The 23,117-nt window shown below is 46.8% G+C and overlaps 2 protein-coding genes and 1 long non-coding RNA gene across 3 annotated transcripts; 1 reads left to right on the forward strand and 2 right to left on the reverse strand.

Annotated features, from left to right (window-relative positions):
• Positions 1 to 1,689: 1,689 nt before the first annotated feature.
• Positions 1,690 to 12,367, reverse strand: LOC110071121 (cytochrome P450 2C19). The gene is given in 10 exon segments (XM_078378391.1): positions 1,690 to 2,030; positions 2,618 to 2,761; positions 3,683 to 3,868; positions 4,584 to 4,725; positions 5,794 to 5,973; positions 6,805 to 6,965; positions 8,368 to 8,517; positions 9,431 to 9,478; positions 9,481 to 9,592; positions 12,080 to 12,367. Coding segments are annotated over 10 exon segments (1,482 nt in total). The 5' UTR covers positions 12,257 to 12,367; the 3' UTR covers positions 1,690 to 1,848.
• A 3,480-nt stretch (positions 12,368 to 15,847) lies between these two features.
• LOC110071120 (cathelicidin-2-like) lies at positions 15,848 to 21,749 on the reverse strand. Its single transcript, XM_073002766.2, has 4 exons — positions 21,558 to 21,749; positions 17,944 to 18,051; positions 17,095 to 17,172; positions 15,848 to 16,894 (listed from the first exon to the last, which is right to left on the reverse strand). The coding sequence occupies exons 1-4, from the start codon at positions 21,747 to 21,749 to the stop codon at positions 16,775 to 16,777; spliced, it is 498 nt and encodes a 165-aa protein (XP_072858867.2). The 3' UTR covers positions 15,848 to 16,774.
• On the forward strand, positions 18,046 to 21,988 carry LOC140708028 (uncharacterized). Its single transcript, XR_012088155.2, has 2 exons — positions 18,046 to 18,391; positions 21,579 to 21,988. It is a non-coding gene; the product is annotated as an uncharacterized LOC140708028 (long non-coding RNA).
• Positions 21,989 to 23,117: the final 1,129 nt, after the last annotated feature.

Consider the following 23,117-nt stretch of genomic DNA (forward strand, 5'->3'; position numbering starts at 1 on the left):
AATGTTGATAAATGAAATCTTAGCCATGTTTATGAAAAAAGGAATACTGTTTCCTAAGCGCCAGGTTTCAAAAGAATGGACACATCATGAAATAATAGAATACCGTTCTTTTACTCCATGATCGAAAAATGGCAGCTTGCAAAATGAAGCATTTAAATGATTCCTTCCTTCTTCAAACTGCCCCCCCTTTAATCCAATCTCCTCTACACATATATTATTTCTCCAATGAATTCCAGAGGCTGAGGCTTCACTGTTTGCATTTCACATTCATGGTTTCTGTCTGTCCCTTGTAAAGATTCGTCCAAGTATCCTTGTTGACCATAAAGCTTGGAAGCCTCGTTTTCTCAAATGTCCTTTAGTGTAAACACATCCATCGTCCGGGCAAACTGGTGGTCGCCTTTTCAGAAAATAGATTTTAAGATCTCTCGTTATCGCTGATTTGTACCACCCAGCTGGTTGGTTGGTGTGTGTCTGTCTGTTCGCGTCTCCCTCCCGGCTCCCACCAGATGGGCTCCCTTTCAGAACTATTCTTGAAAACTGGACACCTTTTCGATGGTCCACGAAGGCAGGACAGGCTAGGGACCTGGAAATGGTGACCCCGCACGGTCCATGGGCCCAGCTACCCCCCACAACAGATTCTTTCCTTCCCAATTTGCTCTTCAAACATGAACGAAAGCAGGCAAAGGGATTTTGGGGAGAGCAATGGTGATACTTGGGTAGACTGAGCTTGTTTTTGACTAGGACCCTGCTCTTAAGCCCTTCTTGAAACTGAACATGTAGAGGGGTGAGTAAAGGGGGCTCCGGTGGCTTGCAACCGGGTGCTTGAGGGTTCCCTATAGGAGTTCTTGGGGGTTGGGCAAAGGGGCCAAAGCAGACCTATTCCTTTCTCATGAGGAGAAGGCGTGAGCTGGCTGTGAGTGAGTAACAAATGAAGAGCACCTTTCTGGCTGTCGCGGGTAGCCCAGCTGCGGCCCTATCTCGATGTTGGGGTGCTCACCACTTTGGTGCATGCGCTCGTAATCTCAAGATTAGACTACTGTAATGCGCTCTACGTGGGGCTGCCTTTGAGGCTGTTGCGGAAACTTCAGGTGGTGCAGAATGCGGCGGCCAGACTCCTCAGTGGGGTGAGAAAATACCAACACATCTCAGCCACCCTGGCCGCATTGCATTGGCTGCCCATTCGTTTCCGCATCGACTTCAAAGTCTTAATGCTTACTTACAAGGCCCTAAACAGTTTAGGGCCTCGATACTTGGCGGAACGCCTTCTCCCACCTAGATCTACCCGTGTCACTCGCGCGAGCCAGGAGGTGAGGCTGAGGAGCCTAACGCCGAGGGAGGCCCGGAAGGAAAAGACAAGAAATCGGGCCTTCTCGGCGGTGGCTCCTCGCCACTGGAACAACCTTCCCCCTGATATTCGCGCGGCCCCCTCGCTCGGTATTTTCAAAAAGCAATTAAAAACATTGATGTTTCGGCAGGCCTTCCCTCCTAGTTAATTCCTGATCCCCTTCTCTTTTCTTTCCTAATGTTTTAATCCAATTGTTGAAAGTTTTCTATTATGTAATTCTGTTGTTTTTATAGTGCTATCCCATGTTGTAAGCCGCCTAGAGTGGTCTATCGACTAGATAGGCGGGATATAAATAAAATAAATAAAAAAAATTACAAAAAATAAAGTGAGACAGGGCAGACAGATGATGGAGAAGCTAGCTTGTAATTAAAACAGCAGCAGCAGACACATCGAAGAGACAGCTGAATTAATGCTCCCGCACATGTGGCCCTTTGCGCTGAAAGGAAGGAGCAACAGTTGAGATTTCTCTGCTCGTGCCGCCAGAGGCCAGGAGGTGCGGCTGATTAGCGCGGGGAGAAGCAGAATTCGACTTGACGCGGGATGTTCCCGAAGCCGCTGACCTCTGGAGTGAGGTCAATTTTGGTGACTCCAGGAGGGTGTTTGAGTTGGAAGTTCTGCAGGACGGAGGTGAGGTAGAGGAAGAGCTGCATGCGGGCCAGTCCTTCACCCAGGCAGTTCCTCTTTCCTGTAGGAGGTGGAAGGAGAAAGGCTTGTCAAAAGAGGTCTTGGGAAATCAAAAGGATGGTTACTACTGCCTGGAAAAGTGGCTTTTCCAGACAACGTCCAAGTTCCTCTTTGAGAATGCCCAGTAGACTCCATTTATTTTGGAAAGATGTTCCAAATGTCCCAGTGAGCCTGATTCTATTTGCTTTGTGCGCAGGTGCCTTCACTGAGTGACAGTGATGGAAGGACCTTTCTTGGCCCATCATGTGTGTGAGCATGCAGAAGTTAGATCTGGCTCTCCAGCAAGGTGGACCCTAACTCCACCACAGCTGATGGGAGATGATGTCCGACCATATTTGATCTAACACTAGATCTGTGAGTGATTTGCTGTAAAGCCAGATTGATTTCTGGTGCCCAATTGGCTGAACAGTGTGTGTGGGGGGAAACAAGAAACATCTCTTCCCACCCATAAACTACTGCTATGTGGGATTGCAAACCCCCTGAACTTTTTGGGTTTGCAATCCCAAAACGTGAAGGGCTCCAGTGGCCCATGGATCACAGGGGTGTTTGAAAACATCACCCAGCTACTGGCAAAGCAGATGTTCCTACCAGCAGAAAAGGGCATGTCTGCCCCATTCTTCTTGAAGCGTCCGTTTTCGTCCAGGAAATGATTGGGGTCAAACAGACCGGGATTGTCATATTGCTTGGGATCATGCAAGGCAGAGCTCAAGATGGGGTAGATGGTGGCGCCCTGTTTGAAGAAGCAGAGAAGACAAAAGACAACCAAGAACAAGGAGTTGGTCATTGATCTTTAGCCCACACAGAAACTGACATGGCAGGGTGCTATCTGCCATTATACAGTTCTACTGTCAGCAGCCAACCTATTTAGTGAAATAATTACAAAAGATCTCCTATATGGAGAATCTGTTGTTGTTGTTTAGTCGTTAAGTCGTGCCCGACTCTTCATGACCCCATGGACCAGAGCACACCAGGCCCTCCTGTCTTCCACTGCCTCCCGGAGTTGGGTCAAATTTATGTTGGATATGGAGAATGAGTGCAAGGAAAATCACCCCAGAGGGAGATCGCAGCTGCTATACAAGGATATCTGCAAGCGGGATCTGAAGGCCTTAGGAATGGACCTCAACAGATGGGAAACCTTGACCTCTGGGCGCTCAGCCTGGAGGCAGGCGGTGCATCACTACCTCTCCCAATTTGAAGAGACCCTTGTCCAGCAGGCCGAGGCCAAGAGGCTGTCCTGAAGCCAGCCAAATCAGGGAGCTGGACAGGGGACAGACTTTATTTGTCTTCAGTGTGGAAGGGACTGTCACTTGCGAATTGGCCTTCTCAGCCACACTAGACACTGTTCCAAGTCCTCCATACAGAGCACGTTACCCTAGTCTCTCGAGAATGAAGGATGCCTAATCTAATCTAAATCTGCTGGCTGAATCTTGCATAGGCAAAATTATATATTTAAGACAGAGTGTTTCACATTTTTTTAAAATTGCATAGTTGAAGACGTATTCATAGCTTTCTTTATGATTGCAAATGATGGGATTTCTCCAAAGCTTCCAAAATTTTTATAAATTTTTACTGACGTCCTCCAGGACACCCTAGGAATATCATGACACCGGAGTGGCTGCAACCTTCTAGTGAAACGGTGAGTGGTTTCTTCACTTGGAATAGTGAAGCCCTCGAGTTCAAAGTCCCTTTTCACCAGACGGGTAAATCCTAAAGGAATGAGATCAATAAATCTCTGGCCTTCGTGGAGAACAGCTTCGGTGTAAGGCATTTCAAGGCGATCCTTCATAGCAGGCATGCGTTCTCGTCCTATCACTCGGTCGATTTCTTCCTGGACTTTTGCTGGAACAGATGCAAAGACAGAGAACATCGAGGAAGGGAAGCACCCTTTCTGAGGCCTCACCGCTTCTTACTCTTTGTGGCATTAGCCATGAGACCTTGCGGGAGACTTTTCACATCTAACTAAGAGTGAAATAATTATTGACTGAATCTTGTGTTGGCAAGGGACCCAATTTGCCCTCTGCCCTCTGAGAGATCCTGCATTCTGCCCTAAGCCCATGCCAGCACGTGCCCATTTCTGAATATCCAGGACTCTCCTTCCCTTCACCCAAAGAGAGGAAGGCAAATGGAGATGGAAGGACATACACAGCATCGCAACATTTGAGGTATGTGCCGAATTACAAGCCCACGCTTTTTCAGCCACGTCTTTGAAGAAATCATCACAACTTTTTTAAAAAAGCTTCCCAATCTTGTGTGTGTGTGTGTATGTGTGTGTGTGTGACTGCACTAGTTGGTGAGGCGGCTGGTTCACACATCCCTATCAGCTCCAATCTGTGGCACGCCCTGGCTGGCACAACGCGTGCCCATTCGCTGAGTGTTCTGACTTTCACCTGAATCGGGCGCGCAACCCTAGAAGCGGAGCTGACAAACTACAGCAGCAGGAGGCTCAGGTGGAAGTACGGAGCAGCGTACAAGTCAACACCTGCAAGGTGCATCAAGGAACTGCAGTCCTATTCAAGGAAAGAATTAAAAAAGAGAGAGAGGCTTGTTTGGAAACCTTGAACCGTTGGGTGTTCAAGTAGGACCATGAGAAGATATCTGAGGCTAGTGCTGGTGGTCTCGGTCCCAGCGATGAACAGGTCGTAAATGGTCATCATCAGGTTCTCTCGAGTAAATTCTGTCTTGGGATTGTTCTTCTCCTGGGAATCGGGAAAACAATGGTGAGACCCACTCTCCTATGGCAGGCTGCTGTATGGAATTATACTTTCCCATCAATGGTTAGGCTAGAACTTGCAGAAGTAATTTTTTTTAATAGATCTCACAATTCCCTGGGTGCAATTGGCCTGTATCGCCTTGTTGCCTTCTGTGATAATGAGCTTTGTCTATGCTCGATTGAGGCCAATTGTGTGATTTAGCATTTGGGACCTCTGCCCGGTGCTCAGTTTCTTGGTCACGTTGCTCACTTTTGAGCCTCATCGGTTTGCCTTTTGGGAAATGGGTCTTGTGGGAAGCAGCTGGCATTCCTTGCACTTAGAGCCTTGCCAAATTCTTCCTCTTAGCCTAATGGGGAATGGGTTTCTTACGAGATTAGGCCAAAACCAAAGAAAAATACAGAAGACAAAAATGTTGTGGCAACTTAAAGACGAACGGCTATATTTTAATGTGAGTTTTTGCAGAGGCGTTCCCTTCCTTAGACATGTCCACAAAAGCTCACACTAAAATAGAGGACATAGAATTAGACAGTCATGGAGTTGGAGGGAGCCTAGAAGGCTATTGAGCCCAAACTCTGCTCAGTGCAGCAATCCGGATCAAATCAAATCAGAATTTGAGAAATGGTTGTTCAATTTTCTCTTGAATACCTCTAACGTTGGAGCACTCACCACCTCCCCTTGAGGTCATGGGTTCTGTTGTTGTACTCCTCTAACAGTTAAGAAGTTTTTTTCTCCTGATATTCAGCCTAAATCTGGCTTCCTGTCGCTTGAGCCCATGGTTGTGTGTCCTGCACTCTGGGATGATCGAGAACAGATCCTGCCCCTTCTCTGTAGGACTAGCATTCAAGTTTTTGAAAAGTGCTATCCTGTCTCCCCTCAGTCTTCTTTTGTCTCTCCCTCAGTCTGCACCCTGCAGGCAACCATGTAGGAATGAATGGTGCCAACCCTTGGCCGCCATTTTGTGGGAAAACCCACGACACTCTCTCAGAATTCCAAATCCTGGTTTCTTCGGTTAGGAGACCCTTGGCTCTTACTCCCTGTTCTTCCATCTCTCACCTGCTGCATTTTGATGAGGAAGGAGTCGACAAAGTCCCGAGGAACACTCAGGGGATCCAGCGTGCGCTCATGCTCTTTGACTTTCTGGGCTATAAAGGTCTGGATGCTAAACATGTTTTTGAAGAACGTTTTATGAGGGCCGGGCAAGTAGTCCATGAGCTTGGGGACAATGTTGTAGAGCTGAGGCGGGGAAGGAGAGACAACGAATGAAAGAGAGAATTAATGAGGGTGGGTGAGGAGGAATAAAGTCGTGTTGGAAAGGTAGGGAAAAGGGACTCCTGCCCATGAGGACCCCTATTTAAAACTCTTTTTTAAATAGAAAATTGGGATTCAGAGAGTTGCCTTGTGTTGTTTGGGGGTGTTGGGCACAATTATTCCATTTTTTGAAGGGACCCCCAGCTAATGCTTTACTTTTCATCCCCCCCAAAACAGAGCCAGAACATATGAGTTAGTGGATCAGGTTTTCAATGCATGGCTTAAAAGAGGAGGCGGACGGCACCAATAGGTCTAGGGGCCAACGGTGGCCTCCTGGAGCCTTTCGTAGACTGACGAGGTTGGGTGGCCACTGGGAAAGCCCTGTTTCAAGAAGTTGGGTTTCCAAAGGTTGCCACCCTTAAGAGAAGGTCAACAGCTTGTTGTTGAGGAAGCATTTCAGAAGGTGATTCGTCATGAGACATTGGCGGTGCCACTTTTCCCTAGGGCTTCGGATGTGCGTGCAAAACTGGCCTTTGGGGTCACCAGTGACCTACCTAGGCTTAAGACAAAGGACTGTTCTGCAGGATAGGAAGCAAGGAGCTTCAGCCTCCTGTCTCCCTGGCCAACAGGAATGGGATTAGCAGAAGTGTGTGCATTGGTGTTTCGGGATGGCAACTCTCGGTTCTTCCACTACCACCACCACCAAAACCTTTAAATGGGAAGCAACACTCCAAGGTTTTCTCCTTTCCTTCCCCACCTCCGTCTCCCGGCATGTTTTCCTCTCTTTCCATGCCTGCTCACTGCCGTCCACCTCACCTGTCCTGCGACAGAGCTCTCGAGACGGAAGCCATCAATGAGCATCTGCAGGGTCCGGATGTATTCCTCATCCTGGTAATCGAACCGTTCTCCAAGGAGGATGTGGCTGATGATGTTCCCGGTGGCTTTGCTGAAAAGGGTGGCTGGGTTGAAAGCTTGGCCTGGCAAGGAAAGCAGAGTCGGTGAGCACCTACATCAGCCAGAGCTTGGCAAAGTGCACCGTTTCCAGAAACCCTCAGCCAAGATGGCCAGAGGCATCTTTGGTTGGAGAATTCTGGGAGTTTGGGTCCAAAAAGTGTTACTTCTAGTAAGGATGCCCTGAGCTGATTTGTAGTTTACCTGCACAGAATTCCTTCACCCTCTTTGATCACCACTTGCATATTCCAGACTGTTCTTCCTAACAATAGCATTGCTTCATCTTGCATTTGAGAAAATGGACAGTAATCCAGAAAAGCTCACATTGAAACAAATCTTAATCTTTAAGGATACCATAACTTCTTTGCTTTTATTTTTGCTTTGCATTTTTTTTCAATAGTAGTAACCCCTAAAGGCTACCAGGAGCCTGTTCATTTTGCATCACAAGCCGGAATCTTCTTACTTATGCCCAGTGGTATATGTCTAGCAGAATAATGGGAGTTGTAACACAACTACTTCTGCAGGGCCGAAAGGGGACACAGTTGCTTTAGTTTTCTTGTTTTCCTAACTGTTGTTCAAGAAAACGGCAGGTTCATACAATTTCTGAGGACCTCTGTCACCCATACACCACAAAAGGTTTATTTTTAAAACACATTTGGTATTTATCAACCCCCTCCTCTACCACCAATTTCCTATGCGTGAATTAAAGAAAGAGGATTGACTAGCACTTTCATTGCCTTAATGGTAAATCATAACAACACAATCAATTATAATAAGTAAAAACTACTATTAGCTGCAGTCCATGGGAGGCTGAGGGCATGGGCTTTAAGCAAAGACTTTATTTAGCTATTTAGTAGAGCCATGAAGTCACAATGGCCTTTGTGAATCCTTCCTTTTGCAATAGGGGAACAAATTGCATTTCCATACATTCCAATCCATACAACTTTTCACCCCGGACAAGAGATGGCCTATCTTATCACTAGGACATTGAGAACTTTCTCCATAACCTATCTCTGTGGCACTTGCTTTTTTCCCCTTGCCCACTGTGTACTGTGCGTTACAGTTTACTGGGCGGGGTGGGTGGGTTTGACACCAGTGTTTGTGAACCGATAGCCATAAATGCAACTGGCGTTACTTGATCCCAGAAGCGAAGCAAGGTGAGACCCAGATGAGAGAACCACACAGGAATACTGGGGATCTCAAGGCTGGGCTGAGACTGCTTCTACCAGTAAGAGTTGACACCAGTGGACGAGATGAACCAATAAAAGCTTATGTCTGGTTCTTATGCTACGAACAGCATGCTAGACCAACCTTCTCCCATTGGTTTGCGCAATGCAAGAAGTTATAGCGACTTCTAGGAGAAGTAGAAGAAGGGTGGTCTAGACTGAGGATCCTGTTTTGCATAAATTAAAAAGCACACAACACTACCCTTGGTGGCTCGGAGCTCCTTCATCAGGTGCTCGGCCTCCTCCTGGATGCGTTCCTCGATGCTTTTCTTCCCCATTCCAAAGTTCCTCAAGGTCATGAGGGAGAAGCGCCGGATCTGGAGCCAGCGCTCGCCATTGGACATGATAACACCTAAAGAAAGCAGGCAGGTAGAGACTGAGCTTCTCTCACTACAAACAGCAGTAAACATCCTGTATGGAACGAATGTGTGTTTCCAAAGCACGCAGCCCTCTTCTGCCCTTCCGATTCTGTGTAGATTTGGTGCCAAAACCCAGTGTTACATACAAAGGTCCTGATTCGATGAACTGATGAAAATGTTTGAAGGCCACATCAGGAGAATCTCTCAGTTTTGGGAGGGGGCAAACTAGCTTCCTTTCTTGGGTGGTTGATCTCCAGGACTTAGGCACCAGACTTCCTCCAAAGTCTGTTTTCAAAAACCCAAAATATTGTGTCCATCAACTCTCCGATATTAATGGACTTTTGGGTCTGATGATGGGCTATCTCTAAGTTCTGTTTCTGGGCCGCCATGTGGAGAGCAGGGAGAAGGATTGCCACCGGATGCCACGGAGGCTTGGCGGTTGATTTGGAGAACATTTGAGGAAGGGCTGTGGCTGAGCAGTCATGCCGTGTGTTGAACGCGGAAGACTCAAGGGCCCTTTGCTCTACCTCAGAAGAAGTAGCAACTCCTTTGTTTCCTGGTGGCTGTTCCAGAAAGGAGTGGTAGAGTACTGAAAGGGACAGGGTGGATCAATCCAAATGGAGACACATGTGGACATCATCATTTGGTCCACACCATGCCAAACCAACAGTGATCTCTATGCCCATCTGGACAGGCCCTAGGTCAGTGTTTCTCTTCTAATTTCCCCCAAATGGATTTCCAGAAATATATTTTCTTTCCTTAAAAAAAATCTCCTCAATGAGAGAGGAGGTACAGTTTCCAGAAGAAGGGAAGAGGGCCAATTAGCTCTAGAATCTCTTCACACTAGACCGCCCTCGTCTCCCGCTGCCCGCTAACCGTGCCTCATTTTTTTCATATGATCCATACCAAGTCCTTTGTTTGTCTTATCTGCGGAAGGGAAGCTGCCTTGGTCGAGAAGTCATCGCTGTTGTCAACCAGAACCTTCTTCACGATATTGTAACCATAGAGGACCACCATCTGGTCTGAGCCGAAATACACCGTGAATATCGGTCCATATTTTTTACTCATCTGTAAGGACAGAACAGAGGGGAAAATGTGAGGACAGGTGGGAGGTTTGTGGTGCAGAACTGAGAGAAATAGCAGAAGAACATTGGAGTTTTTTCAGCCATCTTGCACGCTGTGTGTGCTTTGCTTGATTGGGAGGGATTTTTCTGAGCTGAAGTGATTATTTATTTTTCCAGCACTAACCAGTCTTTCCTTCCAGCCTTTGAACTCAAAGATGGCTCTACTTCTCTGCTAAATGCTCTTTCCTTGGTTTGTGTCAGTGATTCGCTGTTGATCTGTTCAGTTGGTTACTCGTACGAGTGCAGTAAAGAAAGCAGCCTATACATGTCTCTAATTATCAAGCAGCTCTTAAGTAAAGAATGTTTTTATTTCTTTCTCTTACAAATGTCTCAAAGTGAGTTATTGAGACTTTAGGTGTCAAAAATTGCAGCTATTCTCCTCAGTAGATACTGTATCTGTAATTCTCTTGCATAGTAAAATAGTATTTTACCGGAAATTCAAAACTCTGCAACAAGAAAGTAGTGGCTGAAGGAGGAGAGGGGCCAGGATGGGAGAGAGTTTTGAGCCCGTGAACGCTGTGTGTGTGTGTCACTTCCTCAGGTGGACCATACAGCTTGGTTCCCTTAACTGTTAGGAGCCCAAATGAAGCAGTTCAATATTGGGCAAGAAAGTACAAGAAAATGGCCTTCTTCAGGTCCATCCACCTGCCATGCTCTGTCCTAAGTATAAGTTGTAGTGGTGCTTCATGGGAGGGGCAGGGAAATCCTTTAAGAGAAGGCGAAAGAGGCAGTGGTAGGAAGTAACGGAGAGAAAAGGAGAAGGGAGAGATGTGTTCGTCTTGTGAAGAGCTATTTGGAAATAATGAGAGCTCAAGAGAAGAAGGAAACGCAAGAGAAATGGAAGGTCTTGACAGATTTCATTTGTCGGACAGAGGAAGGATGGGAATCTGGATCGCTCCATGCTCATCTGTCCCTCTCTCTGTTCTCCATCCCTTGGCCTATTCTCTCTCTTTTTCCTTCTGCCATCCCTTCTCCCTTTCCCACCTTTGCCTCCACAGTCCCACAGCCCTTTGTTTTCCCTCCTCTTTGGCCCCAAGCCATGGCTTTCCTTCACCACCTCTCTTGACTTCCGTCAACTTGGATGGCCTCCCAGGCACTCCCATGAGCCTCCTATCTCGAGTTGAACAAACAAACCCCAGCAACTTTCATGAACCCGCTATTTGCACAGCCCCGGGCCAATCCAAAGATCCCTCTTTGTCTCTCCCTCGATAAGGCTGATTTTTCTCTACACTAGGGCTGTTTTTATGCTCTGGGAACCTGTCTTTAGCTGGTCGTCTTCTGACTCTTCCTATCATTTTTTTCCAGCATTTCTAGAGGGAGGAGGTTTTCCTCTGCTTTCTGCATTCTGCCATCTTCTCTCAAAGCTTGGAAAAATAACTTTTCATAGCTGTTTTTTAATTTACCATAGTTCTTTCCCTGGCTGACTTAGGGTCAAATCAGAAAGTACAATTATGCTTTTGTTTTTTATGTACTCCTTCAAATTGAGAAAGATAATTCCACCATTCCACATGTTGCATTCAGTGTGCTTGGTTTTGTGATCAGCTGTGCAAAATAAATACGGCTGGATATGCAACTCTAATTGCCCTGAGTAATCTCTTTGAAAAAATTCCCATGTTACAAGGAAAATGAGTTAAATGCATGTTCTTCTTAGCTTTTAGCTTCAACCCAAACCAAACCCTATGGTTTTCATCACCTATTTTACACTGATGCCACCAAGGCCTACCTCCCTGCCACAATCTCAATGGAAAAGTGAGAAGGAAGGCAGGCCATGGAGCGAAATTGTGGATCCACAGCTCTCTTTTCGTTCCCAGATGGGCCCAGGAACTGGCCATATTGAGAGCTGAGCTGAATTGATCCCCTCCCATGGTTTCTTGTTCCATTAAGACTTATGGCAGTGTCATAGTTCATTACCGCTGATACATGTTGGTTGCTTCGGTGACCCTGTCCATCCATCTCGTCCTCTGTCATCCCCTTCCCCTCTTGCCTTCACCCTTTCCCAACATCAGGGTCTTTTCCAGGGAGTCTTCTCTTCTCATGAGATGGCCAAAGTACTGGAGCCTCAGCTTCAGGATCTGTCCTTCCAGTGAGCACTCAGGGTTGATTTCTTTCAAAAGATCTGGCAGAGGGTGGTCCAAATTTCTCCTGGATGTCTCCAGCGTTGGAATGCTCACCACTTCCCCTTGAGATCATGGGCTCCACTGTCATAGTGGTCCAATAGTCAAGAGGTTTTTACTGGTATTCAGCCGGCCTCCTGTAGCTTGAGCCCCTGACGATGTGGCCTGAACTTAGGAATAATGGAGAACAGATCCCGCCCCTCCTCTATATGACAGCCTTTCAAGCACGTATTTGAAAACTGCTATCCTATCCTCCCCCCCCCCCCAGTCTTCTGAGGGGAGATATGAGCTAGTTGAATGTAATCTTGGTGCCTTACCTTTCCCAGGTTTTCTGTAACGTTCTTAGCCGACAGCTGTAGGAGATTCCCAATGAAGGGAAGAGGTGTTGGTCCCGGAGGCAAGTTCTTCTTCTTCTTGGCTGCTGACTTGTTCCATGCCACCAAGAGGGTCAGGCAGATGATCAAGATGACTGTGGTTCCCCCCAAAAGATCCATGACAGCTGAGGCTCCTCTGCACCAGAGGAAAGACAGCCGTTCAGGGACCTTGCCTGCCAAGCAATGTTCAAAGTCAACTAAGCTTGTTTGCTTAGACTAGAGTCCAGCTTCTTCACATGCATTGATCAGCACCATTGGAATGGAGCCAGGGTTTATATTTGTCCTGATTTATGCCCTGCTCCCTGTGCAATCAAGTGTGGAGATAAAGTAGGTTCAATGGCTGTGTTTTTCGTACAGAGAAGAATCTTAACATGGAATGAAGAAAAGAAAAGGGAGTGAATCAAAGGATCCTTCATCAACTCAGCCAGGGAGTGGACAGAATTCCATTGCAGTTGCCAAAGGATCTGATGGAACGAGAGGAACCACCCTCTTCTCTTCCCCTTTAAGCAACAGCAGCGTGTAGTGGAGCCGTTGGATAACGGGGGAAGACCAAAGGCAGAAAAGGTTCCGACTCTGTCGTGGGGCACATTTCTCCCAGGTCTTCCAAGTAACCATGCAAACCTGATGTCTTAGGTTTGCTGTGCTTTCATTCTGCTTGATAGGAATTCAGTGGAAGAGTCAACGGGGACTGTTTCACATCATGCAACCATGTTTTATGGGCAAGGGAACATAGGCTTTGGCTTGCTCTGAAACTCTGCATGCCAAGCAAGTGTGGTCCACCGTTCTTGGAGGCTGTCCTCTGGCATATTCCAGGGATGGGGACTCAGGTTGTGGGACTCGCTCTCAAGTTGGACTTGAGTTGCCCTTGTGACTTGACTCAGGTTTTCTTTCCCAATGACTGGGACTTGACTTGTGACTCAGAAACCATCCACCCCTCCCTTTTTTCGGGGGGGGGGACAACCTTGTTTTGAATAGGGATTCAGGCTTGGGGCTTGGGACCAAAGACTCAGACTTACGACTCAGGACCAAAGACTCAGACTTGGGACTTGGGATGAAAGACTCAGACTTGGGACTTGGGACCAAAGACTTGGGACTTGGGACGAAAGACTCATACAGTGGGGCCTCTACTTAAGAACTTAATCCGTATTGGAAGGTGGTTCTCAAGTTGAAAAGTTCTTATGTTGAATCTGCATTTCCCATAGGAATGCATTGAAAACCATTTAATCCGTATCTGCTCTTTTCCGTCCATAGAAACTACAGTGGAACCTCTACTTAAGAACTTAATCCGTTTTGGAATGGTGTTCTTAAGTTGAAACGTTCTTAAGTTGAAGCAAAATTTCCCATAGGAATGGACTGAAAACCAATTAATCCGTTCTGGCTGTTTTTTTTTTTTTTTTAATGTAGAGGTGCGTTCATACATTGAAGCATTAGTTCCCATAGGAACTAATGCAAAGCTGGTTAATACGTACTCTACCACTAGGGGGAGAAATTTTTTTTAACCTAAGATGACCTTAAAAAAAGAGCAGGAAAGGTTTTTTTTCCTGTTCTTATCTTGGATTTCTGTTCTCAAGTAGAAGCAAAATTTAGCAAATGGAGCTGTTCTTAAGTTGGATTGTTCTTAAGTAGAGACGTTCTTAAGTAGAGACCCCACTGTACTTGGGACTTGGTAACAAAGACTCAGACTTTGGACTTGGGACCAAAGACTTGGGACTTGATAACAAAGACTCAGACTTGGGACCAAAGACCCAAAAACTTGCCAACATTCCTGGTATATTCTGGTTTTCTGCTTCCAGCCCCAGTGGAACAGTTTCGACAAACCTGCAGGCAGAAGGAGTAAAGCTCACTGTTCCTTTCATACAACACCTATCCACCCATGAGAAATAAAAGAGTTATTGTGGTTTTGTGGCTTGATTGGTGGGTGGGTGGGTCAGGAGAGCACTTGGGTTCATGTCCAAACAGTCTTTGAAAATTGGTTGAGTGCCTTCCTTCACTTAAGCTTGCCTGGCGAGACCGATGACAGGAGAGGGCTAAGTATGTTTCCCCACAGGTGGACGGGTGCGGTTATGAAACAAAAGTATGTTTCGTCGCAATAAGGTGAAGCCGAGCAAAGCGTTGTGAAGCATGCAATCCAAGCAGCTCAACCCATCATTGTCATCCCTGGCTTTGCTGGCGTCGGAGACCAAAGACCACACCAGCATTCAAGACATCATGTCTGCGTTAAATGGAAAGCAAAGCAAACAAGTCAAAGCAGATCACGCTAGGGCGCGGTTTCACTACTGAAATAAATCAGATGATGGATCGAGGGTGTTGAAGTTGGTTTAAAGTCACATGCTAGCCAAATTCCCCTTGGGAAAACCCTTACCCTGTTTTCAAGCTGTGTTTTATCTCAGTCGAGGCAGAGGTGATGTGGACTTTTAAAATCATTGCATTTGAGGCATTGTCATGTGCCCACCCACTTTCCCACTGATGTGTGTTCTCAACGGTGTGGTGTTTGTCAAGTCATGGATGCCAGGATCGTGGGTTTGGGGAGGGAAACTTTGTAGTCTAATCTGGTTTTTTCCCCTGTCTGTAATACTGACGTAGCGCTATCCTGGTTTGAAAGAAATAAAGCAAATAAAACATATATTAAAAATAACAACAACAACACCAGCAGTGGGCAGCTTTGAGAGGCAACCAGCATGAGGGCAGGCACAGGACAAAGACTCAAATACAATAAGTTTTTGGCACGCTTTGCTTTTTCACCTGCCTTCCCTTGTACTGACTGACTCTTACAGCCAGTTGCCACTGCTGCTGGCAGTATTTTTTCCTAATATTTGCTTTTTTAAAATTTATTTCCAACTGGGATAGCACTACTCCAGTATTACAGACAGGAAAAAATGTGTGTGCTAAAACCAACGCAAATGAGTTTTTCAATGTGTAGCTTGTACCCCGTAATGTCAGTGGCTAGAACTGGATGTGCCAGCAGGATCTGTGGATTTATTGAATAGTTCATGCAGGATTCCTGGAAGACAGTCTCTCGTTAGCCATGGGAGCAACACCAATAATCAAACCTCCCTGTTCAGGAACAGGGTATCACTGATTCGTTGAGGTTGGAGACATCCCCTTTGAAATTACTATCTCTACCCAAAGAAGCAAAGGAACCTCCAAAATTTATGGCACCCTGTTCCCTGGATCAACAAATCCTGCAGTGGCTGAGCAAGATCATCTGGAGTCAATGGAGAAGGAAATGGAGGAGATGGTTGTTGTGGGTTTTCCAGGCTTAATGTTTCACCACTCTCTGTGGCCCGCATCTTCAGAGGACAGGAGTCAGAATTCTGTCTGTACAGTTTGTGGGATGAAATGGAGGAGGATTTGTCTGCCAACTCTACATTGGGTAGGGGCTGTGGGGCACCCTGTTGCACTGACCAAGCAACACAGTTTTCAGATACCTAGAAGCCTTGCCAGTTTGCAGCCGCCGAAAGGATAACCCCAGCAACTGTGGCAGTAGCCGGAGCCCATGGTGGGGTGGGTGTTCGGTCCAGAGGTGGATCTTATAATTTTGAGATCTAAGGCAATCATCATCCTCCCGCACCGACTCTGCCCTGGTTGTGGGAATCAGCCCCATCCCACAAGGAAGAGGAGAAGGGGGTACCCCCCCCCAAAGATACCCCACAACCCCTGAAAAAAGGAAGTTTATGTGCCAGACACACACCAAGAGGAAAGGAAAGAGAGTGAGGAGGTGTGGCGGTTTATTTTCCAGCCATCCATCAGCAGATTCATCTCCACATATCAACGCCCTCTACATTTTGGGACCTGGGGGCAAAAGCCACAGTGGCTCCACCTTCATCGTGGTACTGGTATTGTGAAACATGATTTGCTGGGAGTCCTGTCCCATGCAAAACCGGGGAGACATCCTGGCTTCTGTGGAACACATTCTGACCCTCATTGGTGTCCTTAGTTTGACACTGTTGGTGGCAACCTTAGTGCTTCATCTCCACAGGCCAGGAATTCATCAACGAAAAATCCATATATCAATACAGTAGGACCCCCCTATCCGCGGGATCGGTATCCACTGATTCACTTATCTGATGGCTGAAAATACTAAATGCCCCCCACCCCACGAAATTCCTATTTACTGCATATGTATATCCAGGGTGTATTTGCCAGAACAGGCCATTACATCCTTCTGCATTTTTCAGCATTCACGGTGTGTGTGTGTGTGTGTGTGTCTTGAAACTGATTCCCCCCCCCCTCCAAGATACTGTGGTCCCACTGTATTTAAAGCAATATACTAACATTTATCGAGTGGTTAAGGGGATCTTAAGAAATCTATAAAAACAGGGCTAGTCATCACAAATGTAGCTCAGAATCTACCTCTAGAGGTGACTGACGGACAGGTCAACGGGCCAAACCCCCCCCCCAAATAATATTAAAAATAATAAAACGAACAAAACCTCCAGGGCACTGTTAAAATATTGCTCTCCTTTGGATAGGGTCGACAGAGGATGATACGCTACCCACCCTACGGCACAACACATTTGCTTTGTAGATGTTGTGCAACAATTTGGTGGAAAACCGGTGCCGAGGCTCAGGACGCCTCCAGCTACAAAAAGGCCCCCTTCGTGCCGTAAGGTTGCCATTCCTCTTCCACAATGGCCATCAGAACTGCCGGAGAGTCAGAGGAGATGGGGAGTCCTGCCCCACGGACACTGGGGACAGAGCCTCTGCCGCCTGCGGCCGGGACTTGGGTTTTGCCTTCTTGCCGCTGGGCTTTGCCGGCTGAAAGGAAGAGAAGAAGAAACGAGGGTGAACATCTCCGTATTCAAGGCTGCATTGGGGGGGGGGACGGACAAGGAGTCGACATCCTCATCTTGTTGGGGAAGGGCCTTAAATCGAGATGTTCACCAAGCGCTTTCCGACGGCATGTCTTTGCCGGCTGGGGTTTTTTGAGTCCAACACGCTGCAAACGACCGACCCACCTGGCATTTCACAGAGGTCAGCGGCGCATCGTGCATGAAGTTCAGAATCGACACCTCAGCGGAACAGTCCCTGATGGCCTGGGGAAGAGAGGCATCAATTGGGATCAGTTTTATGCCCCCTGGGCCAGGCTTCGGTGGGTTTCCAGACCTTTCTGGATTACTGACCCCAGAATACCTTACCCCTGGATATACTGGCTAAGGATAATGGGGGTTATAAGCCAAACACCTCTGGAGGGCCAAAGTGGTTTCCATCCGTGTTTTAGACGGGTGGTTCCCAACCTTGGTTCCGCAGGTTTGGTTGGACTATAACTCCCAGGAATCCTGGCCAGCACAGCTAGCAGTGAAGGTTTCTGGGAGTTGCAGTCCAAGAACACCAGGGTGGTCCAAGGTTGGGAACCACGGTCCTCTACTGTGGTTTCCTCTGGCCCTCCTCTGTGCACGCTGGTTCGCCTGAGAGCTCCCTCAGTTCCACGTTGACTAGGAAAGGGGGCCAGACCTGCTCCTGAGCCTTTTAAAGAGTACGTTGGAGGAATCAAGAGAACTTATATCTGGAAACGGTCCCGAATGGGAAAAATGCCAAACTGGGTTGGCTCATGATTCATGGCTATCCACAAACCGAGAACCTCCCCACGGACCTTGGAAGAATGATCCGATTCATGGTTTATTGGCTTGTTTTGTTTGTGCCTCGAGGGTGGGGGGAGAGGAAGATTCTGAGAAATGTCATCCAAGAAAGAACCATTTTATAGATTTCTGGGATACGTTGTCCAAAAATGCAACAATTCCAAGATTCCACAAGATCCGCTCAGCGGGATTGAGAAGAACGAGGGATTTACTCCCCTCTTTACTTACCCCGTTGGCTTTGTATCGGCAGCTTCCCATCCTGTAACTAGAAGCTTTCTGGCAGTGGGTCTCCTTGATGGTGAAGTTCATGCTGAAATGAAGCCCCCAACCAAACCTCTTTGGGAGAGAGAGATAGAGAGATAGAGAGAGAGAGAGATTACTACATAAAGACACTTTACTCTTATGTAAAAAGGAGGAAAATAGTTTCCTACTCTGAGGAATTTACAATCTAAATTGCGACATGAGCAAGAGAAGAAACAGAAGGGAGAATCCCAAGAATTTGTGGTGGATGTGGATCTGTAAGGACTGATTTCGTTTGACCCAATGCCGGGAGGCAGAGGAAGACAGGAGGGCCTGGCGTGCTCTGGTCCATGGGGTCACGAAGAGTCAGACACGACTTAATGACTATACAACAACAACGACTGATTTCAAGGAAGAAGCCTGTGTTTTTCCTAAGGTAAGGCTTCCTCAGCTCCATAAATGATAAATCAGCTTGCTTTTTGTTGTGAATGATTGGTAAACATACATTTCGTTTTGCTAGTGTGGTTGCTTGGGCACAGCAGGTTTGATGGCCTGCGTCTCTGGAAGGAAAATGTTTTGTCACCTCTTCACTGGGAAGCTGGCCTGCCTCACCTACTTCTGTCTTCATTTCAGCTGATATCCTTTTTTTTCCTGCCAGAGTGTTGGAGGAGCAAGATCATAGACCGCTGTTGGGTTTTGTTTATTTTAATCCCTAACTGTCCAAAACTCTGATTAGGCCGCGGCCTTGTTATGTAAGAAGAACAAGGACAGCAAGCTGAAATGTGGAATTCTGTGATGCACACAAAAAGTAAACAATGTTTATCCCCATAACTTTGCAGTAAAAATTCTCAGGAGGAAAGAAGAAGCTTCTCTTTATCTCATCGCTGGGAAAAATGTACATTCAGTAGTTGCATTTTTTGCTTGTCACACTGTCATGGAAAACACACACAGAGAGAGACACACACACAGACACACACACAAGAAATGGAAGTTTCTTTCCCATGAAAAGACACACATCTGTCACATAACCACACATCAAGACTACTATCATTCCATTATCGTTTGTTATCGTTATTATTGACAGCACGACACGTACAGTCTTTTGACAGTAACAATACTAGGGTGGTCCTATAATGCAAAATCCCTCCACAACCACAGCTACCCACCCACTCATGTTTCATAGAATCATGGAGTTAGAAGGGGCCTTGAAGGTCATCCAGTCCAACCCCCTGCTCAATGCAGGAATCCAAATCCAAGCAGATCTGACAGAGGGTGGTCCATTTTTCTCTTGAACGTCTCCAGCATTGGAGAGCTCACGACCTCCTCCTGAGGTCATGGGTTCCGTTGTCGTACTGCTCTAACAGCTGAGGTATTTTTCCTGATATTCAGCTGAAATCTGTCTTCCTGTAACTTGCGCTAATTATTATGGATCCTGCACTCTGGGATGACTAAGAATAGATCCTGCCCCGCCTCTGTAGGACAGCCTTCCGAATATTTGAAAAGTGGTATCTTATCTCCCCTCAGTCTTCTTTTCTTAAGGCTAATCTTGCCCAGTTCTTTCAATCTTTCCTCCTAGGGCTTTGTTTTGAAGATAAGGTCCAGAGTTAAGAAGAACTTTTCTCGCCCTCCTCACAAGAGAAACAGAAGAAGGGGAATTCTTCCCCAAACTGAGCCTCAGCCTGGCCTCCTCCTTAGTCTTCCTGTGGGTTTTTGGCAACAGAAGAAGGTACTACATGTGCCAAAAAAACTTAAGAGTGAACAAATGAGCACGTAGCGGGCCAAGCAAACTGTGACGTTTGAGCTTTTCGGTAAAAATAGCAAACAAAATAGTAATGTTGTTAAAACAATAGCAACCTTGCATGAAAAAAAAAGCGCGTGGAAGCATTTCTTAAAATCAACCACGTCCAAATCTTCTCACAAGACTAATACAGATCAACATCTTATGTTTATACTTCTCTTGATGATCTAACTGCTACGGCATCAAGATTTCTTGACTGTAAGTGAAAACCTTACAGCCTAGTGACTCTTACTTGAAAAGAGGCAAGATCAGAGAGAGAAGGCAAATCTGGTTGACCATGTTTAGCCTGGTAGGCCCCTGCTGGTTTGGGGAAGATGGGTCTTGTTATCCAACATGCCTGGAGGACAGCAGCTTGGAGAAAGTTATTGTTATTCCTATGATTCATATCCCACTACTCCTCAGAAGAGTGCAAAGTACCTATAAATCTATATTAAAACACTCAGAGACTTAAAAAGTTACAAATATTTGTTCCTTCCAAACACCTCCAATTTATGAACTAGGGTATTGCTTCCTTACCAACGATTCAGAACACTATAGATTTGTGTGCCTTTCTGCTTTAAATGTCTTTTGAAGCTGCTTCCATTTTGCATCTTTTACCGTGGCGTTTGTTTGATCCTTTTTTGGGGTTTGTATACTTACTGTTTTCAGCTTTAAATATTTGTCTTTGAATGATGTAAGCCGCCTTGGGTCCTTCTCAAAATAGTTTTAAATAAATAAAATAAATAAATTGCTAGCAGGAAAAAAGGATGACAAGCTTTACCTAGCAAAAGCCAGCCTGAATGTTGGTGACACAAGCCTCAGCGGTCAAGATGGTATAGGATACCCTCTTGTGATTGCTGCCATTCAGAAGAAGACACCAAGCAAGGGGTGGGGGAACAAATAAAACCAGAACCTGTTTCTTTTTTTCATCACTTCCTACCCAAACACAAAGCAATTGGCATAATTTGTGGCACAGTGGTTAAACTGCAGTACTGCAGTGAAGACTCTGCTCACAACCCGAGTTCAATCCCAACAGGCCCAGGTAGCTGGCTCAAGGTTCATTCAGACTTCCATCCTTCCAAAGTTGGTAAAATGAGTACCCAGCTCAGTGGAGGTGGGGAGTGGGCAATGTTTAGCCTGCATAATTGCAATCTGCCCAGAGAGTGCTTAAAACAATATGTGGCTGTATATAAGGAGCACCTTTTGCTTTGCTTTATTTGAAGGGTCGCACAGTATCTAAAACACCCAAAATTACAAATTAAAGATGTCTGCTAAAAGCTAAACCGCACAAACAAACCGCACACGCAAGACAATTCAAACATGAGCTTATTCCCCCACAAAGATACCACAGATGCATTTTAAATTGGCAGGTGAAAAATTAAAATGTGGGGCCCATTTGGGATTCCTAAATGAAAGAAATTCTGCAGTTGAGCGTCATCACCAAAAATGCCCGGCCTTGTCTGGTATGAAGCTCTTTGGGCCATGCCGCTCGGAGATAACACCAGCAGAGTCTCCCCAGATGACCTTAAATCCTGGGTTACGTCTGTACTGAACTTTTAACTACCTGGAGACTTGGGGTTTTTTAGTACAACGAGGATCAGCCAGGCTAAACTGGCTCAACCTGTGTGTTGGCCCGTGGTGGGCCCTGGAATCTTTTGCAAGAGTGACCTGGCTATAAGCAGATCTTGGAAAAATTCTTTTTCCCGACTATTGCCCCCATATTTCTGGCACTGTAAACTTAAAGGTCCCTTTTCCGAACCTGGCTACGTATAAGGATAAGCTGTAACGTCCAGTTAGATCTATCAAGAATCAAGGCAACATTTACCGTCTTATGGGTGTGCTTAAGTTTCAGCAGCCTGAAGACAGCACGTACTCCAGGTTCGGCGTTGTAATCGTCGACAGCTATTCGGGCTGCATCGAGGGGAGCAAGCGATGAAGCATCTTCCAAGAGGGGGGACGTTCCCCCTGGGGCTCCCAGCGCCACCAGCAGTGCGCCCGTCACCAGGAACAGCTCCATAGCTCCCTTGATCGGCTGTCTAAGTGAGAAAAGACACTTTTGCTTCGCTCTTTCTTTGCCTGACCCGAATGCCAGGAGAATTCAACAGCAAGGAAATATCCTCGAACTTGCTCAAGGGGACGGAAACCACATCCGCTGAAAACAGCAGCCAGCCCACTTCGGAGCAAACCGTGGAAAGCAAGGGAGAACATATGGGGGCTTTCAGCTTCCTTGTGAATAAATAAATAAAAATAAATAAAGGAGGCAAGAAAGATTTCTTACACTCCTGATCTGTATCTCTTTGAAAAGAAGCATTTATACTGCTGGATCAGCATGGGAGCCAAATTCTGGTGGTAAACAGACACACAAACACACAAACACAAACACAAACACAAACACACACACACACACACACACACACACACACACAAAGACACAGATTGAGGGCACTGTTTGGGTTTTCCTCCGCTTCACGAGGTTTTCAGCTGATCCCAAACAAAGCTGCAGAGACTGCAGGCAAATCTGAGATCTTTCCAAAAGTTACACCTTCTTCCGTAGCCATGAAGCCACAACTTCCTTTTTATGTCGATACTGTGGCCGTGCCATCCGATGCCCGTCTATTGAGGCGCTGGGCTTGGGAAGACCCCCACGACTGGCTACGGGATGCTGAGAGTTGGGAGTCCCAGAGAAGAAGTCTCCCAAGAGATGGGTAAAGGGTTTAGGCTTCCCAATGTTGTGCGTGTGCCATCGTCCCCGGCCATAGACGGCAGAGCCGAGAGTAGTGTGGAATGCTGGGTGTGCGGCTCCAGGAGCATGTGGAGGGTGGATGGATGCCAGCTCTGATAGCATGGGTGTAAAACCCCAAATCCCCAGGCAAAGGGAACCTCCGGTGGACCCCCTCCGAGCAGTGCCACAGGCGAAGCTCCCAACAACATGGCGCAAGGAGCCATGCTTGTGTGAGAGGGTGGCAAGTGGCCGTGGAAGGGTGGCTCGCCCCAGTTGCCTTGAGGACGATGGCCATGGATCCTGCAAGAGCCGGAGGGTTCTGGGAGCGACAGCCTAAAAGCAAAGCTTTCCCCAAACCCTGCTCCTGGGAGACCCTCGGCCTTTTGCAAGGTGAATGTTTGACAGCCCGTTGGGTTCTGCGCACGGCCACAGCTTGCTGTGGGGAATTAAGACGGCCACGGCCAGATTGACTGGCTTGTTTTCCACCCTTTGAGAAAAATGGGGCTGGGCTGGGCTGGGGGGCAAGGAACATTTTGAGATGGCAGGTAGTAGGGCTGGGCAGCTCTTTTCCCCCCTGGCAGTTCCCCCCCCCCCAGAATATGCAGGAAGCAAGACAGGTGGAGCGCAGAACCACATCGTGAAGCGGCCTTCAAAAAAAAAAAA

Source organism: Pogona vitticeps, chromosome 6 (genome assembly GCF_051106095.1).
Source record: "Pogona vitticeps strain Pit_001003342236 chromosome 6, PviZW2.1, whole genome shotgun sequence".
NCBI lineage: Eukaryota > Metazoa > Chordata > Lepidosauria > Squamata > Agamidae > Pogona > Pogona vitticeps.